Here is a 20315-nt window from a genome sequence, read left to right as displayed (position 1 = left end):
TAGATCTACAGAGACACTCGCTGGAACACCTCAGCAAGCGAGAGTCCAAAAGTGGCAAAGTCAAACCCAGAACCTCAATCCATGGGTGATACCAGATGAGAGACTCCCCCCTGGGCACACAGAAGACTGGGCAACTTGGAAGGTGCTGAACAGATTGCGCTTTGGCACCACGAGATGCAGAGCCAACCTCAAGAAATGGGGCTACAGGGTGGAATCCTCGGCATGCGAGTGCGGAGAAGAGCAAACCACTGACCACTTGCTGCAATGCAACCTGAGCCCTGCCACATGCACAATGGAGGATGTCCTTGCGGCAACACCAGAGGCGCTCCAAGTGGCCAGATACTGGTCAAAGGACATTTAACCAACTACCAAATTTGCAAAATCTGTTTTTTTTTCTTGTTTTTTTTAATCTGTGTGTTTGCTTTGCTCTGCTAGAACTGTAATACAATGGTATGGTTGCTGATGACACGATAAATAAATAAATAAATAAATAAATAACCATACTATATTATTGTTATTATTGTTATTAAAACCACATGTTGACGCATCTTCCAACCAACCAGAGCAATCCATTTTGTTCTTAATTATTTGAAAAACATGTATTTCCTATTGGTTCGCTTCTAACTCAATAAATAAATAATATTATAATTATTTGTATATTATTGATTTGTTACTATATTTTAAACTATATTATAACCATACTTTATTATTATTATTATTATTATTATTATTATTATTATTATTATCATGAAAACCACAAACATCCTTCCTGTTGACGCATCTTCCAACCAACCAGAGCAATCCCTTTTGTTCTTAATTATTTGAAAAATATGTGTTTCCTACCAAAATATTCTACCCAAAAAAGGCTTTCCGGGCATTTCTTATCCAGCTCTTTATTGTACAAATCAGAATAATAAAGATATATATACAGATTTCTGTGCTTTTTCAGCTTTGTGGTTGCGTTAGATGAACAGGAATCGCCTTCCTTTGTACAATAGTCGTCAGAGTAACGCAATTTTATCCGTCATGTCTCTTATTTAAGGACCTTAAAGCTTACCTAAAGGAAGGCAAACATGAGTGAGAATTTAAAAAGGGATTTAACAGAGATATTCTTCGGGAGTTGAGACGTGGCAAAATGTCATTTACGTTAATCACAGAGATTGGAGTAGAATCAAAACATTTAATCCTGGCCAAACCTCTAAAATCCATTATTACAATTAAGCCGTTGAGATATGTAATATGGAAAGTGTCTTTGATACAGAAATATATGTCCTTAAGTGGCATAAAGGGGCATCTACACTGCAGAATGAGTGCAGTTTGATACCGCTTTAAACTGTTATGGATCCATGATATGGGACCCTGGGAGCTGTAGTTTCACAAGGTCTTCTTTAGCCATCTCTACCCAAAGTCAGGGTGGCTAAAATGGTATCAAACTGCAATAATATGGAAACAACCATATTTTAGCAATACTCTTAGAAGTATTATTTCTATCACCTTGAGGACTAGAAACATATTCTAATCACCTCTCAACAAAAGATTGCTCCAGGCACTGCCAGGCAATCAAATGCTAATCAAGGTGGTCAGTTGAAACATTTACACCTAGCTCCACCTGGAAACAAGCAATTTTAGCAATACTTTTAGAAGTATTATTTCTATCACCTCGAGGACGAGAAACATAATCTAATCACCTCTCAACAAAAGATTGCTCCAGGCACTGCCAGGCAATCAAATGCTAATCAAGGTGGTAAGTTGAAACATTCACACATAGCTCCAACAGACAAGAGTCCTTTGTCCCACCCTGGTCATTCCACAGATATATAAACCCCTTTTTCCTAGTTCCAACAGACCTCACTACCTCTGAGGACCCTTGCCATAGATGCAGGCGAAATGTCAGGAGAAAATGCCTCTAGAACATGGCCATATAGCCCAAAAAAACCTACAACAACCCAGAAACATAATTGTTTGAGATGATGTTTGGAACTGTCTTGAGGAAGACCGCAAGTCATTAATTTCCAGTTATTGTATTGCAATAAATATATATATAGGAAATATAAGCTCACGCTGTTTCTCCGTGAGTCCTACCATTCAGTGCGAATAATAATAGTAATAGTAATCAAAGGACATCATTTCCAAACACATTAAATGTTAGCATTTGATCTGTTACACATGCCTTCCAACACGCAAAGCCTTGGCCCCGTTTCCCTTTCTCCAAAAGGCATTTTGTTATCTCTTAAACGCATTGCATTGACAGATCCTTCTGCAAGAGTCTTTTCTGTATTTTTTTAATTGCAGAAAATTAAAAGGAAGGAAGAGAAAAATTCCAAGTCTGTGTTTATCCAATTGCATCAACCATTTGAGATAATCTATATAAATAAAAATGTAATGTTTGTTTGTAATATTAACAGAACTCAAAAACCACTGGGGGAATTGACACCAAGTTTGGACACAAGACACCTAACAACCCAATGTATGTCCTTCACTCCAAAAAATTGATTTTGTCATTTGGGAGTTGTAGTTGCTGGGATTTATAGTTCACCTACAATCAAAGAGCATTCTGAACTCCACCAATGATGGAATTGAACCAAACTTGACGCCAGTTCTCCCATGACCAACAGAAAATACTGGAAGGGTCTGGTTGGCAGTGTCCTTTGGTTTTGGAGTTGTAGTTCACCTACATCCAGATCACTGTGGACTCAAACAATGATGGATCTGGACCAAACTCAACAATAATACTCAATATGCCCAAATGTGAACACTGGTGGAGTTTGGGGAACATAGAATCTTGACATTTGGGAGTTGTAGTTGCTGGGATTTATAGTTCACCTACAATCACAGAGCATTCTGAACCCCACCAATGATAGAATTGGGCCACACCTCCTACACAGAACCCTCATGTGGGCCACAGCAATGCGTGGCAGGGGACAGCTAGTTATATATCTATTTATTCAGCCACTCTCATAGCATTTCCTTAATCGTACTCTGCAAACATAACGTCACAATGGATGTCGCCAATGCATTAATAGAAGTAGGGCAATTGTTGGTTTTGCAAAGAAAGGCGTTTCCAGAAAACAGTGCTTTTGGCTCCAAGCTTTCCAGTTTTATTTCATCTCATACCTATGTGCCCTAAAAGGGACAACAAGAGAGACTCCATTGTCTTTTATCTCCTGTTATTTCATCCCAAATAGTCTTTTTCTTGGCACAACGGAGGAACGGTTTTGGTAGATATTAAAGCAACGTTCTCGGAAAAAATAAAAGTCTCCGAAACTGTCACAAGCGCCAGAGATGTCGAACGTATCCGGACACCCGGCACAAAATCCAGGACACCTCCATGTTGACATATATTATAATGGTGATCAGCGCAATCAGGAAAACTACACCAGGGTCCCATTCTTGCTGTCATATTTTGGGGCGGTGCGGGGGAAGTTGAGGGTGGCGTACTCAGTGGCACCCTGGCTCTGCAGGCCTTTCACCTCATGGGCCGAGCGTTGCCGGACTTTGCTGAAGACCTGGATGTCTGCATAGTGGACGCTGCTGTCCTCGCGCTTGACTGGTTTGGGCTTGCTCACACTGGCGTAGACGGGAAACTCGGAGACCTCGTCGTAAACCGGAGCCACTTCAAAGCCCTGGAGATGGAAAATGTGAAGATGTAATGTCACAGCAGGGCTTATCAACATCACCACCATCATCATTATCACTGTCTTTGTCACCATCATTGTGATAACTACCATCACCACCACCATCATCATTATAATCATCACCATCATCGTTATCACTGTCATCATCATCACCATCATTGTCATCACTATCATCTCCATTATCACCACTATTATCATCATCATTGTCATCGTCATCACCTTCATTGTCATCACTACCATCTCCACCATCACCACCACCATCATCAACATCATCATTATCATCCTCACCATCATTGTTCTCACTGTCATCATCATCACCTTCATTGTCATCATCCTCATCACCATCATTGTCATCACTATCATCTCCATCATCACCACCACTATCACATCATAATTATCATCCTCACCATCATCGTTATCACTGTCATCATCATCACCTTCATTGTCATCATCCTCATCACCATCATTGTCATCACTATCATCTCCATCATCACCACCACTATCACATCATCATTATCATCCTCACCATTATCGTTATCACTGTCGTCATCATCACCTTCATTGTCATCATCCTCATCACCATCATTGTCATCACTATCATCTCCATCATCACCACCACTATCACATCATCATTATAATCCTCACCATCATCGTTATCACTGTCATAATCATCACCTTCATTGTCATCATCCTCATCACCATCATTGTCATCACTATCATCTCCATCATCACCACCACTATCACATCATAATTATCATCCTCACTATAATCATCATCACCTTCATTGTCATCATTCTTATCACCACCATTGTCATCACTATCATCTCCACCATCACCATTATCATCACTATCCTCTCCATCATCACCACCACTATCACATCATAATTATCATCCTCACCATCATCGTTATCACTGTCATCATCATCACCTTCATTGTCATCATCCTCATCACCACATTGTTATCACCATCATCTCCATGATCACCACCACTATCACCATCATCATTATCATCCTCACCATCATCGTTATCACTGTCGTCATCACCTTTGTCATCATCCTCATCATCATTGTCATCACTATCATCTCCATCATAACCAGCACTATCGTCATCATCATTATCATCCTCACCATCATCGTCATCACCTTCATTGTCATCATCCTCATCACCACCACTGTCATCACTATCATCTCCATCATCATCACCACCACCACCATCATCATTATCATCCTCACAATCATTGTTATTACTGTCATCGTCATCACCTTCATAGACATCATCCTCATCACCATCATTGTCATCACTATCATCTCCATCATCACCACCACTCTCACCATCATCATTATCATCCTTACTATCATTGTAATCACCTTCATTGTCATCATTCTCATCACCACCATTGTCATCACTATCATCTCCATCATCACCACCACTATCACCATCATCATCATTATCATCCTCACCATCATTGTTATCACTGTCATCGTCATCACAATCATCATCCCCATCATCATCCCCATCAGTGTCGTCCACTATCATCTCTATCATCACCACCACTATCACCATCATCATCCTCACCATCATCGTTATCACTGTCATCATCATCACCTTCATTGTCATCATTCTTATCACCACCATTGTCATCACTATCATCTCCACCATCACCATTTTCATCACTATTGTCATCACCATCACCACAATCACCACAATCACATCACATCACATCACCACAATCACCATCATCATCATTTATTCTCCACATTCCTCTCTTAAGCAAGACTCAAAGCAGCTTATGACACTGAAAAAATAGAATTTATAATTGGAAACCTACAGTATATAAACACTAAAATAGACTTAAATATAAGTTGGCTCTACACTGCCACATAATGCAATTCAAATTCATTCTACAGAGTAGATGCACCCAGGTCTACTATGGTTTTGCAACTGGCATTGCATCTCTTGGGAAAGAGTTTACCTTTTTGCTCTCTGGGCGCTGAATACTCTTCTTATTGATTCTGGATCCTGTAAAAGAAACAGTAGATATAATTTGGGAAAGAACGTGGCTGGCCCAAAACAAGGAACACATCGACACTGTAGAGCGAATGCCATTTGACATCCATTAACTGCCATGGCTCAATGGTATGGAATGGTGGGATTTGTAGTTTTGCAAGGTCTTTAGCCTCTCTAAACTACAACTCTCAGGATACCACGGCATTGAGTGGAGGCAACCAAAGTAGCGTGCAACTGCATTCAGTCTACATTATACATGCAAGTGTTGACTGTGCCTCTTTCTAAATGGTGCGAAAGTGACTTGCTTCTCTGAGAACAGAAACATTTTGTGACCTTTCTGTCAATGTTTAACCCAGCGGAGCCACGGAAAGCGAGCGCATGACTCCTTTCCTCCCTGGATAATAACCAAATCCCTTCCTTTGGCCAAAGGCTTGCCACAAGGGCACGGCTTCGAGGGACACAAACCCACATTGTCCATGGAAACACCCTGCAGAAGAAAAAAAGCAAGGACAGAGGTCTCCCTTTAAGGCCTCCAAAATTAGGAAAAACACTTTGGAACATTCTGTTTATTTATCTACAGACTATTTTGTCCCAGAACATGTTTTGCAAAGGCTAAGTCTACACTGGGCAAGCAGGTAGCTTTTCTGTTTATTTCTCCTGTTTGTTGCTTTCTGAAAGGATCTTTCAGCTGCATCTATCTACAACAGGCATGGACAAACTTTGACCCTCTAGTTGTTTTGGACTTCAACTCCCACAATTCCCAACAGCCTCAGACCCCTTCCTTTCCTCCCTCATCCTCTTCCATACCCCCAAATCAGACCCACAATTGTGACACCCATCGAGATGGCCAACACCACAGGCACCCACTGTTTATGTTCTGCCTCGCGCTGGGCCTGTAAAGAATTTCCTTTAGGACCGGACGTGCAACCTTTGTCCAACGAGAAGCCAGGGGAGAAGTTCCCAAAGAGAAGTTCTCAGAGGTTTTCCTCCACAAATGATCTTTAGATGGCTTGTGAAGTATAACAAAGTCCTTTATTAATGAACAATCAAACAGAAACTTCTCTTGTCTTCAGTAAAGTTAAGCAAATGATTCCAAGCTTTTAGGCAACTGGTGAATTCCTAATCTTGCCCACGAAGGACAGGCAAATGTCTTCAATAACTTCTTCTTTAAAGGAAAATCCCCTTTTTAACTTCTCCCAGGCTGACTGTAATCTAACCCTTACTGATGTGGGCTCCACTAACAAAATGAAGTTCAACAGGGACAAATGCAAGATACTCTACTCCACTTAGGCAGAAAAAACGAAATGCAAAGATACAGAATGGGGGACTATGCCGGGCTCAAGAGCAGGACGTGTGAAAAAGATCTTGGAGTCCTCGTGGACAACAAGTTAAACATGAGCCAACAATGTGATGTGGCGGCAAAAGAAGCCAATGGGATTTTGGCCTGCATCAAGAGGAGCCTAGTGTCTAGATCTAGGGAAGTCATGCTCCCCATGCTCTATTCTGCCTTGGTGAGACGACACCTGGAATATTGTGTCCAATTCTGGGCACCACAATTCAAGAGAGATATTGACAAGCTGGAATGTGTCCAGATGGCTTCAAACAGTGAGACTGAACAAAGGTTCTCCTTTGCCTCCAAAACCCTGGGAAAAGGGGCGGGTCTAAAGATTCTAACGATGATGGCCAAATTGTTGGCCCTATGATTGCAACCTGAGGGATGCTTGTTGTTGTTGTTCATTCGTTCAGTCGTCTCCGACTCTTCGTGACCTCATGGACCAGCCCACGCCAGAGCTCCCTGTCGGCCGTCACCACCCCCAGCTCCTTCAAGGTCATTCCAGTCACTTCAAGGATGCCATCCATCCATCTTGCCCTTGGGCGGCCCCTCTTCCTTTTGCCTTCCACTTTCCCCAGCATCATTGTCTTCTCTAGGCTTTGCTGTCTCCTCATGATGTGGCCAAAGGACTTCAACTTTGTCTCTAGTCTCTTTCCCTCCAGTGAGCAGCCGGGCTTTCTTTCCTGGAGGATGGACTGGTTGGATCTTCTCGCAGTCCAAGGCGCTCTCAGAACCTTCCTCCAACACCACAGCTCAAAAGCATCTATCTTTCTTCGCTCAGCCTTCCCTAAGGTCCAGCTCTCACATCCGTAGGTTACTACAGGGAATACCATGGCTTTGACTAGGCGGATCTTTGTTGCTACCTTATTGCAAAATGCATGGCTTAAATAGATTCATGCAAACTAGCCGTGCAAGAAAAGGAATTCAAATCTCCAAACTAGCCATGCCAGCACACAGATGCAGCCTAAAAGTCGTCCCATTGGATGGAGAACTCAGTCCAAAAACATTACGTCTCCAAACTCTGCTTTCAAAGAAGCTCCTGATAAAGACTCCCACTTACAACTATTCAATGTATACAATGACCTTTCAGTGAGCATGAATTACTCACCTGGTTTTTCTTTCTTTCTCTTGAACAGCGAAGGACAGCTCCTAAAGAAAAAGACGGGAGAAAGAGGTGCATTACATTCAGAAGACCTGACTCCTCTGAAAGTACTCCGACTTTCCATTTCTAACTTATGGTGACCCTAAGGCAAATCTATCATGGCAAGATTGGGGCCAAGGAGGTTGCATTTCGCCTCCCTGTGAGGTCGAGGGAGTATGATTTGCTCAAGTCACTCATTGGGTTTCCATGGCCGAGTCGGGCTGAAATCTCACAACACTTGGAGGCTGAGAGAGTGTGACTTGTCTAGGGGTTTGAACAGGGATTCAAACCTTGACCCCCACAGCCTAATGTTTAAAAAACAACATTGTGCTGGGTTTTATTAACATTGTGACTACTACTTTCCTAATAATATTTATAAGCAGGATGTACAATGAATGTTATGATCCTAGGTCCTTCTGTTTGTATTTCCAGCCGTTCCGTTTTATGTCCTCCTCCTACCCAATTTTTCCATTCCGAAACTTGGTCCACTGCCCGTACCCACTGAGTACAATCCGTCCTCATTTGGGGGGGGGGGGGGTAGATATTTTCCTCTCCCTGCTTAGGGATTTTTCCTTAAAGAGTTTTTGTTCTTGTTCCAAAGCCTTGGTTTGTCACTGTCCTGGTGCATGCGCAGTGGGGCTTTGGCTTCTATAAGGGGGAGAGGTTTTGTTTTGATGTTATGGAACCTACAACTCTCAGGATCCCATTGCATTGAGCCTTGGCAGCTCAGGTGGAGTCCAACTGCATTCCTTCTACAGTGTAAACACACACTAAAGGACAATTTCCTTATTCCTTGAATGTAATAAATGTTGATTTCCTTGTCTGTAAATGGGCCCAACACATAGACAGTCAGAATTGATTGTGGATGCTTTGTATCAATATGATTTACCAAAAAATCCAACAAAACACCAGTGTAGGATGGATAGATAGATAGATAGATAGATAGATAGATAGATAGATAGATAGATAGATAGATATACGCAGGCAGGCAGGCAGACAAGCAGATGGATGGATGGCTGGATGGATGGCTGGATGGATGGACAAGCAGATAGATAGATAGATAGATAGATAGATAGATAGAGAGGGAGAGAGACGAGCAGATAGATAGGTAGATAGATAGATAGAGACAAGCAGATAGATAGATAGATAGATAGATAGAAGAGAGGTAGGTAGGTAGGTAGGTAGGTAGATAGATAGATAGATAGATAGATAGATAGATAGATAGGAGATAGGTAGGATAGATAGATAGAAGGTAGGTAGGTGAGATAGATAGATGGTAGGTAAGTAGGTTAGATAGATAGGTAGGTAGGTAGATAGGTAGATGATAGATAGATAGATAGATAGATAGATAGATAGATAGATAGATAGATAGATAGGAGATAGGAGATAGGTAGGATAGATAGACAGATAGATAGATAGATAGGTAGGCAGGCAGGCAGGCAGGCAGGCAGGCAGGCAGGCAGGCAGACAAGCAGATGGATGGATGGATGGCTGGATGGATGGACAAGCAGATAGATAGATAGATAGATAGATAGATAGATAGATAGATAGATAGATAGAGAGATAGAGAGATAGGAGATAGGAGATAGGTAGGATAGATAGATAGATAGATAGATAGATAGATAGATAGATAGATAGGCAGGCAGGCAGGCAGGCAGGCAGGCAGGCAGGCAGACAAGCAGATGGATGGATGGATGGCTGGATGGATGGACAAGCAGATAGATAGATAGATAGATAGATAGATAGATAGATAGATAGATAGATAGATAGATAGAGACAAGCAGATAGATAGATAGGTAGATAGATAGATAGAGACAAGCAGATAGATAGATAGATAGATAGATAGATAGATAGATAGATAGATAGATAGATGAATGAGAGGTAGGTAGGTAGATATGTAGGTGAGATAGATAGATAGATAGATAGATAGATAGATAGATAGATAGATAGATAGATAGATGGTAGGTAAGTAGGTTAGGTAGATAGGTAGATAGGTAGATAGGTAGGTAGATAGATAGATAGATAGATAGATAGATAGGAGGTAGGTGAGATAGATAGATAGATAGATAGATAGATAGATAGATAGATAGATAGATAGATAGATAGATGATAGATAGATAGATAGGAGAGAGGTAGGTAGGCAGGTAGGTAGGTGAGATAGATAGATAGATAGATAGATAGGTAGATAGATAGGGCGGTAGACAGACTGACAGACAGACAGAGGACCTCACAGACCCATATAATAGAAAGCTCTACTTTTTTGATGGGCATTTCTTTATTATTATTTAGTTCTGGCTGAGTTTTTGTCACAGTGGTCTCAGGCTGCATTCATTCTCCAGAGTAGATGCACACACAGCCCACCCCCATACTCAAAAGTTGTCAAGAGAGGAGCACAAAGGATCTCTGCACACCTCCCTTTGTGTGTCCTTTCCTGCCATGCCATGCCATGCCATTAAAATAGCCCGTCTTTAAATATCCTAGCTGGCATTCCCCCTTCGGTCCCACCCTGCCCTGTTTAGCGAGAGAAGAACAGGCCCGGTATGGGTTTCCCAGGGCTGCTCTCCCCTTGTATTGGCTGGCAAGGCCTTTCCCCGCAACAGGAGTTATTCTGAGTCCGGCTGCAAACTAATCCCCTGCTCAGAAGATGGTTGGCAACACCCATCCAAACTCAGGTGGATTCTCTCAAATTAGAACAAGGAAAGTGGGGCCAAGGGTCCGGCCGCTCCCTTTGCAAACTGTCCTCTATGGAGATGACCCTCTGAGACAAAGCGGTGCATCTACACTGTAGAATGGATGCAGCTTGAGCCCACTTTAAGTGCCATGGCCCAATGTTATGGAGTCATGTCATTTCCAAAGGTGGCCTTCTCTGCCAAAGAGTACTCCCCAAACTACAACTTCCAGGACCCCATAGCATTGAGTCACAGCAGTGAATGTGGTATCCAACTGCAGTAATTCTACAATCTGAAATTTAAGGCAGTGCTGTAAGGTGGTGAACCTATTTTGAGCAGTTTCTCTAAAGTCTGGATGATGGTTTCACGAGGATGAGAAGAAAGAGGAGGAATATGAGGAGGAAGGAGGAGAAGGAGAGGTGGAGAAGATGATGTGGAGAAGGAGGATTAGAGGTAAAGAAGGGGAAGGGGGAGAAGAAGGAGGAGGAGGAGAAGAGATAGAGAAGAAGAGGAAGAGGTGGAGAAGATGATGTGGAAAAGGAGGAGAAGAGGTAAAGAAGGGGAAGGGGAGAAGAAGGAGGAGGAGGAGAAGAGATAGAGAAGAAGAGGAAGAGGTGGAGAAGATGATGTGGAGGAGAGGAGGTAAAGAAGGAGAAGGAGGAGAAGAAGGAGGAGGAGGAGAAGAAGAGGTGGAGAAGGAGAAGAAGAGGTGGAGATGATGTGGAGAAGGAGGAGAAGAGGTAAAGAAAGGGAAGGAGGAGAAGGAGGAGGAGGTGGAGAAGGAGGGGAAGAGGTGGAGAACATGATATGAAGAAGGAGGAGAGGAAGTAAAGAAGGGGAAGGAGGAGAAGGAGAAGAAGAGGTGGAGAAGATGATGTGGAGAAGGAGGAGAAGAGGTAAAGAAGGGGAAGGGGGAGAAGAAGGAGGAGAAGAAGAGGTGGAGAAGATAATGTGGAGAAGGAGGAGAAGAGATAAAGAAGGGAATGGAGGAGGAGAAGAAGAGGTGGAGAAGATGATGTGGAGCAGGAGGAGGTAAAGTAGGGGAAGGAGGAAGAGAAGGAGGAAGAGAAGAGGTGGAGAAGGAGAAGAAGAGGTGGAGATGATGTGGAGAAGGAGGAGAGGAGGTAAAGAAGTGGAAGGAGGAGAAGAAGGAGATTAAGAAGTACAAGAAGTGGAGAAAGAAGAGGAGGAGGAGTAGAAGAGGAGGAGGCGGAAAAGGAGGAGAAGGAGGAGGGGGAGAAGAGGAGGTGAAGAAGATGATGTGGAGAAGGAGGAGAAGCAGGAGGAGATGAAGAGGGCGAAGGAGGAGAAGAGGTGGAGAAGAAGGAGGAGGAGGGAGAGGTGGTAAAGGAGGAGGAGAAGAGGAGAAGATGATAAGGAGGAGGAGGAGGTGAAGACGGGGATGGAGGAAGAGGAGGAGGAGGAGTGGAGAAGGAGGAGGAGGAGGAGAAGCTTCATCAAAGCTGTCTGGGGGAACCTGGAAGTTGTAGTACAACCCTAAAACTTCTCACTTCTCCAAATCAAGGCAACTTGATCAATGGATTGGGACATGCATGTCCTGTCTCTTCTCCACTAGATGATGCTATTCCTCTGTTCAGGCATGACCCATCATCATCATCATCACCATCCTCACAGGAAATCCCAAAGAGACCTATGATTGATGGCATTAGAGACTCAACCAAGGAACCCATGGCTGCGAGACCTGAGCTGCCATGGCTGGATGCTATGCAAAGCATGGGAAATGGAGTTTCACAAGGACTTCTTCAGCCTCCTCTGCCAAAAAGTGTCAAGCTACAACTCCCTGGATCCCATAGCACCCAGCCGTGAGGGCAAAGCAGAGCCAAACTGCATTAACTCGACAGTGTAGACGCACCCTGAGGAGCCTCTCTTTCATACAGTTGAAGTCCACTTGACCCCAATTAAACAACAACATCTTCAGAGGGTTCATGGATATGGGCTCCTCACCCAACTACAAACCCTATGATTCCATAGCAGGTCAAGCTGCAACAAATCTATAGAGCAGGCATGGGCAAGCTTGGGCCCTCCAGGTTGGACTTCAACTCCCACAATTCCTAACAACAATGTAATAAACTGTGATCTGTGAATTCAAAGTCTTCCGTCTGTTTGTGAGTCCTTCCCCGAAAATGGGTGCGCCTGGGTGGGATGCAGTTTGATGGATGCCTGATGGATCATGGAGGTCCAATGTCAGCTAGATCAAGTAGTTGCGTACAATTGAGGATTCACAGAGCGAGTACGGATAGGTGGTCCATGCTCTTGTTACATCCCAAATAGACTACTGCAAGGCTCTCTACATGGGGCTGCCTTTGAAGACCTCTTGGAAGCTTCAATTAGTCCAACGGTTGGCATCCAGGCTACTCACCGGAGCAGCGTACAGGGAGCGTACAACTCCACTGTTACGCGAGCTCCACCGGCTGCCGATCAGCTTCCGAACACAATTCACAGTGCTGATTTTAACCTCTAAAGCCCTAAACCAGTGTTTCTCAACCTGGGGGTCGGGACCCCTGAGGGGGTCGTGAGGGGGTGTCAAAGGGGTTACCCAAGACCATCAGAAAACATAGTATTTCCTGGTGGTCATTGGGATTCTGTGTGGGAAGTTTGACCCAATTCTATTGTTGGTCGAGTTCAGAATGTTCTTTGATTGTAGGTGAACTATAAATCCCAACAACTACAACTCCCAAATGTCAAGGTCTATTTTCCCCAGACTCTACCAGTGTTCACATTTGGGCATACTGAGTGTTCGTGCCAAGTTTGGTCCAGATCCATCATTGCATGAATCCACAGTGCTCCTCTGGATGTAGGTGAACTACAGCTCCCAAACTCAAGGTCAATGCCCACCAAACCCTTCCAGTGTTTTCTGTTGGTCATGCAAGTTCTTTGTACCAAGTTCGGTTTAAATCCATCACTGTTGGAGTTCAGAATGCTTTTTGATTATAGGTGAACTATAAATCCCAGCAACTACAACTCCCAAATGTCAAGGTCTATTTTCCCCAGACTTTACCAGTGTTCACATTTGGGCATACTGAGTATTCGTGCCAAGTTTGGTCCAGATCCATCATTGCATGAATCCACAGTGCTCCTCTGGATATAGGTGGACTACAACTCCCAAACTCAAGGTCAATGCCCACAAAACCCTTCCAGTGTTTTCTCTTGGTCATGGGAGTTCTTTGTGCCAAGTTCAGTTTAAATCCATCGCTGGTGGAGTTCAGAATGCTTTTTGATTATAGGTGAACTATAAATCCCAGCAACTACAATTCCCAAATTACAAAATCAATCCTCCCCCCGCCAACCCCACTAGCAATCACATTTGGGCATATTGGGTATTTGTGCTCAATTTAGTCCAGTGAATGAAAATATATCCTGCATATCGGATATTTACATTACGATTTATAACAGTACTAAAAGGACAGGTATCAAGTAGCAACGAAAACAATATTATGGTTGGGGGTCACCACAACATATGGAACGGCATTAAGGGGCCACGGCATTCGCAAGGTTGAGAACCACTACCCTAAACGGTTCTGGTCTAGACTACCTCTCCGAACGTATCTCCTGTTACGAACCATCACAAAGCTTAAGATCGTTAGGAGAGGCCCTACTCTCGATCCCACCACTTTTGCAAATGCGGTTGGTGGGGAGGAGAGACAGGGCCTTCTCGGCAGTGGCCCCCCATCTGTGGAACTCTCTTCCTCCACCTCCCTCCTGTCCTTTAGAAGACAATTGAAGACTTGGCTTTGGGAACAGGCATTCGATTAGTGGACAGCAGTAATTGAAAAGAAAACTTGGGATATCTGCAACATTTGAATTTTCCCTGACTTGGATTTGGTTTTAATTGGCATGTTTAATTTATTGTTTAATGAATTGTATAATGCGTTTTTAATTATTGTGAATGTTTTAAATGTAATTTTTGATTGTTTATATGCTGATACCATCATAGGATGCTTGTGTGAGGCCGCCCTGAGTCCTCCTTGGGGGGTGGGGGGAGGGGGAGAAGGGCGGGGCAGAAATGCATGCAATAAATAAATAAATACATAAATAGGTGCTATAGATGAAGAAATGTGCTCTATAGAGCCAACCCCAGTTTGTGTGTCAGAACGAGGCTGAGAGTTGCAGTCCTAAAAACCCAAACAAACTCCAAAGCAAAACAAGACTCAGGCTGGCTGTATACTGACCTATATCCCAGATTATCTGCTTTGAGGTGGATTATATGAGTCTACACTGCCATTTGGGACCAGCAGATCAGCTGGATTCAGATCCTGGGTTATAGATAGGGCAGTGTAGGTCAAGTTTGGGTCTTGAACCCCTTTCCTTGGCAAGTTTGCCCCGCACACTATAGGGAAGAAGCCTTTCTCTTCCTTCTTCGAACTACAAGAAAGGAGATTCCATCTGAACATGAGGAAGAACTTCCTGACTGTGAGAGCTGTTCAGCAGCGGAACTCTCTGCCCTGGAGTGTGGTGGAGGCTCCTTCTTTGGAGGCTTTGAAACAGAAGCTGGATGGTCATCTGTCGGGGGTGGTTAGAATGCAATTCTCCTGCTTCTTGGCAGAATGCGGTTGGACTGGATGGCCCATGAGGATTTTATGATTCTAAGACTCAGGCTGGGTCTATACTGCCCTCTATCCCAGATTATCTGCGTTGAGCTGGATTATATGAGTCTACACTGCCATTTGGGACCGGCAGATCAGCTGGATTCAGATCCTGGAATATAGATAGGGCAGTGTAGGTCAAGTTTGGGTCTTGAACCCCTTTCTTTGGCAAGTTTGCCCTGCCAACTATAGGGAAGAAGCCTTTCTCTTCCTTCTTCGAACTACAAGAAAGGAAATTCCATCTGAATATTAGGAATAACTTCCTGGCTGTGAGAGCTGTTCAGGTCTCTTCCAACCCTATCATTCTATGATCTAAGAACTTTCTAACAGTGGGAGCTGTTCAGCAGTGGAACTCTCTGCCCCGGAGTGTGGTGGAGGCTCCTTCTTTGGAGGCTTTTAAACAGAGGCTAGATGGCCATCTGTCAGGGGTGATTTGAATGCAATTCTCCTGCTTCTTGGCAGAATGGGGTTGGACTGGATGGCCCATGAGATCTCTTCCAACTCTAGGATTCTATGAGTCTTAGACTCAGGCTGGGTCTATACTGCCCTATATCCCAGATTATCTGCTTTGAGCTGGATTATATGAGTCTACACTGCCATTTGGGACCAGCAGATCAGCTGGATTCAGATCCTTGGATATAGATAGGGCAGTGTAGGTCAAGTGTGGGTCTTGAACCCCTTTCTTTGGCAAGTTTGCCCTGCAAACTATAGGGAAGAAGCCTTTCTCTTCCTTCTTCAAACTTCAAGAAAGGAGATTCCATCTCAACATTAGGAAGAACTTTCTGACTGTGTGAGCTGTTCAGCAGTGGAACTCTCTGCCCCAGAGTGTGGTGGAGGCTCCTTCTTTGGAGGCTTTGAAACAGCCATCTGTCAGGGGTGGCCATCTGTCAGGGGTGCTTTGATTGCAACTTTCCTGCTTCTTGGCAGGTGGTTGGACTGGATGGCCCATGAGTTCTCTTCCAACTCTAGGATTCTATGATTCTAAGGCTGGGTCTATACTGCCCTATATCCCAGATTATCTGCTTTGAGCTGGATTATATGAGTCTACATTGCCATTTGGGATCAGCAGATCAGCTGGATTCAGATCCTGGGACATATATAGGGCAGTGTAGGTCAAGTTTGGGTCTTGAACCCCTTTCTTTGGCAAGTTTGCCCCGCAAACTATAGGGAGGAAGCCTTTCTCTTCCTTCTTCGAACTACAAGAAAGGAAATTTCATCTGAATATTGGGAAGAGAGCTGGATTATATGAGTCTACGCTGCCATTTGGGGCCAGCAGATCAGTTGGATTCAGTTCCTGGGACATAGATAGGGCAGTGTTGGTCAAGTTTGGGTCTTGAACCCCCTTTCTTTGGCAAGTTTGCCCTTCAAAGTATAGGGAAGGAGCCTTTCTCTTCCTTCTTCAAGCTACAAGAAAGGAAATTCCATCTGAATATTAGGAATAACTTCCTGACTGTGTGAGCAGGTCTCTTCCAACCCTATCATTCTATGATCTAAGAACTTTCTGACAGTGGGAGCTGTTCAGCAGTGGAACTCTCTGCCCTGGAGTGTGGTGGAGGCTCCTTCTTTGGAGGCTTTTAAACAGAAGCTGGATGGCCATCTGTCAGGGGTGCTCTGAATGCAATTTTCCTGCTTCTTGGCAGAATGGGGTTGGACTGGATGGACCATGAGTTCTCTTCCTACTCTAGGATTCTATGATTCTAAGGCTGAGTCTATTCTGCCCTATATCCCAGATTATCTGCTTTGAGGTGAATTATATGAGTCTACACTGCCATTTGGGACCGGCAGATCAGCTGGATTCAGTTCCTGGGACATAGATAGGGCAGTGTAGGTCAAGTTTGGGTCTTGAACCCCTTTCTTTGGCAGGTTTGCCCTACAAACTATAGGGAGGAAGCCTTTCTCTTCCTTCTTCGAACTACAAGAAAGGAAATTCCATCTGAATATTGGGAAGAGAGCTGGATTATATGAGTCTACGCTGCCATTTGGAACCAGCAGATCAGCTGGATTCAGATCCTGGATTATAGATAGGGCAGTGTTGGTCAAGTTTGGGTCTTGAACCCCCTTTTTTGGCAAGTTTGCCCTTCAAACTATAGGGAAGGAGCCTTTCTCTTCCTTCTTCAAGCTACAAGAAAGGAAATTCCATCTGAATATTGGGAAGAGAGCTGGATTATATGAGTCTACACTGCCATTTGGGACCAGCAGATCAGCTGGATTCAGATCCTGGGTTAGAGATAGGGCAGTGTAAGTCAAGCTTGGGTCTTGAACCCCTTTCTTTGGCAAGTTTGCCCTTCAAACTATGGGGAAGAAGCCTTTCTCTTCCTTGGGGTGGCCAACAAGTGGCTACTCTTGGGCTGCCTTCTTTCCCAAGCCACAGAGAGACTGAAAGGCTCTGGAAGGGCCCTCCCTCCCGCTTGTATATAGGATGGAGGCACCGATTGGCTGCTCCCAAGGGTCTCCCTTGGATCCCCCACCCTTTCCCCCTTCGAGTAAGGCTTTGGGGCGACCCAAACTCACCCTTTCCCAGCACAGGCGCCTCCGCACTGGTTGCCCATCGCCTCTCCGGCAGAAGCCGCATTTCCTGGTTGCTTTCTTTCTTTCTTCCTTTCTCTTTCTTTCTTTCTCTCTTCCAAGCAAGGCAAAGCAGGAGGAGGAAGAGGAGGAGGAGGAAGAAGAGGGCACCCTCCCCTCCCACCAAAGGCCACCCTGCCCCTGGCAAGCAGGGAGGGCACCCCTCTCACCTGGGAGATTTGGATTAGGGAGGAAAACACACACCTTGCTCCCCTTGCGAAAGGCAACCACAAGCCTGGGAGGCGTGCCTTGGAAGGAGGAGAAAGAGAGAGAGAGAGAAAGAGAGAGAGAGGCTCTTCCTCCTCCTGCTGCTGTTGCTGCTTTCCATTTGGGTCAGCTCCAGAGGGAACTGAAAGCCCATCCATACTGTGGACTTAATGCGCTTTGACACCGCTCGCCCTCCCTAGGGCTGTGGGATCCTGCCAGCAGCAGTTTGGGGCTCCCCAAAAGACTTTCCTTAAGCCTCTTTCCACGCAGCTGTATCAAATCCACTGAGTGTGGACTCAGATCACCCAATTCCAAGCAGATATTGGGCAGAGGGGGGCAGAAGACAGTCCCACTTGTCTCCTCTGCTATGTTAATAATATAATATTATTATATTCTATTATTTATAATAATATTGTATTATTATTAATATAATAATAATATAATAATATATAATATTATAATAATATATAATATAATATAATTATAAATAAAATGTAATGTTCAATGTATTAGGTTCTTGTGGGTTTTTTCGGGCTATATGGCCATGTTCTAGAGGCATTTCTCCTGACGTTTCGCCTGCATCTATGGCAAGCATCCTCAGAGGTAGTGAGGTCTGTTGGAATTAGGACAATGGGTTTATATATCTGTGGAATGGCTGGGGCGGGGCAAGGAGCTCTTCTCTGCTGGAGCTAGGTGTGAATGTTTCAACTGACCACCTTCATTAGCATTTGAAGGCCTGGCTGAGCCTGGGAAAATCTTTTGTTGAGAGGTGTTAAGATGTGCCTGGTTGTTTCCTCTCTGCTGTTTTGCTGTTGTAATTTTAGAGTTTTTTAAAATACTGGTAGCCAGATTTTGTTCATTTTCATGGTCTCTTCCTTTCTGTTGAAATTGTCCACGTGCTTGTGGATTTCAATGGCTTCTCTGTGTAGTCTGACATGGTGGTTGTTGGTGTGGTCCAACATACAATCTACAAACCCACCAAGAAAATCCAACAAATGCTATGTTCAGCAAAGGACAAGAGGGATCCTCTCACTTCTGCAGGAGTCTAACGTATACCATGCAGCTGTGGACAAGTCTACAGAGGGACCACCAAACGCAGCAGAATTGCCCAAACACGAATCAAGGAACATGAAAGGCACTGCAGACTCCTTCAACCATAAAAGTCAGCCATAGCAGAGCACCTGATGAACCAACCTGGTCACAGGATATTATTTGAGAACACAGAAATGCTGGACCACACCAACAACCACCATGTCAGACTACACAGAGAAGCCATTGAAATCCACAAATAGCATATGGACAATTTCAACAGAAAGGAAGAAACCATGAAAATGAACAAAATCTGGCTACCAGTATTAAAGGACTCAAAAATCACAACAGCAAAACAACAGACGGGAAACAAACAGGCACATAAAATCACTCTCAACAAGGGACTCCCCCCGGGCATTTCCAAGCCATTGAATGCAAATCAAGGTGATCAGCTGAAACATTCACATCTAGCCCCAGCAGACAAAAGTCCTTTGTCTCATCCGGGTCATTTCACAGATATATAAACCCATTTTTCCTACTTCCAACAGACCTCGCTACCTCTGAGGATGCTTGCCATAGATGCAGGCGAAAAGTCAGAAGAAAAATTGCCTCCAGAACATGGCCATATAGCCCAGAAAAAACCTACAACAATCCAGTTCAATGTATTGTCAAAGGCTTTCATGGCCGGAATCACTGGGTTGTTGTAGGTTTTTTTCGGGCTGTATGGCCATGGTCTAGAGGCATTCTCTCCTGACATTTCTCCTGCATCTATGGCAAGCATCCTCAGAGGTAGTGAGGTCTGTTGGAACTAGGAAAAAGGGTTTATATACAATGGGTTTGCTAATCAAGGTGGTCAGTTGAAACATTCACACCTAGCTCCAGCAGACAAGAGTCCTTTGTCTCATCCGGGTCATTCCACAGATATATAAACCCTTTTTCCTAGTTCCAACAGACCTCACTACCTCTGAGGATACTGGCCATAGATGCAGGCGAAACTTCAGGAGAGAATGCCTCAAGACCATGGCCATACAGCCCGAGAAAAACCTACAACAACCCAAATGTAATGTTAGTTTGTGGGATTAACAGAAGTCACAAACCACTGGATGAATTGACACCAAATTTGG

General features: G+C 44.1%; 1 protein-coding gene across 1 annotated transcript; it reads right to left on the bottom strand.

Moving 5' to 3' along the window:
• Nucleotides 1-877: 877 nt before the first annotated feature.
• C7H11orf52 (chromosome 7 C11orf52 homolog) lies at nt 878-18270 on the bottom strand. Its single transcript, XM_060787187.2, has 4 exons — nt 17902-18270; nt 8085-8125; nt 5609-5655; nt 878-3623 (listed from the first exon to the last, which is right to left on the bottom strand). Exons 1-4 carry the CDS (start codon nt 17937-17939, stop codon nt 3372-3374), a joined length of 378 nt encoding a protein of 125 aa, XP_060643170.2. The 5' UTR covers nt 17940-18270; the 3' UTR covers nt 878-3371.
• Between the last annotated feature and the right edge of the window lie 2045 nt (nt 18271-20315).

This window comes from Anolis sagrei, chromosome 7 (assembly GCF_037176765.1).
Source record: "Anolis sagrei isolate rAnoSag1 chromosome 7, rAnoSag1.mat, whole genome shotgun sequence".
Taxonomy (NCBI): Eukaryota; Metazoa; Chordata; class Lepidosauria; order Squamata; family Dactyloidae; genus Anolis; species Anolis sagrei.
Note: the sequence above shows the minus strand (reverse complement) of the source record. Positions and strands in the feature narration are given on the sequence as shown.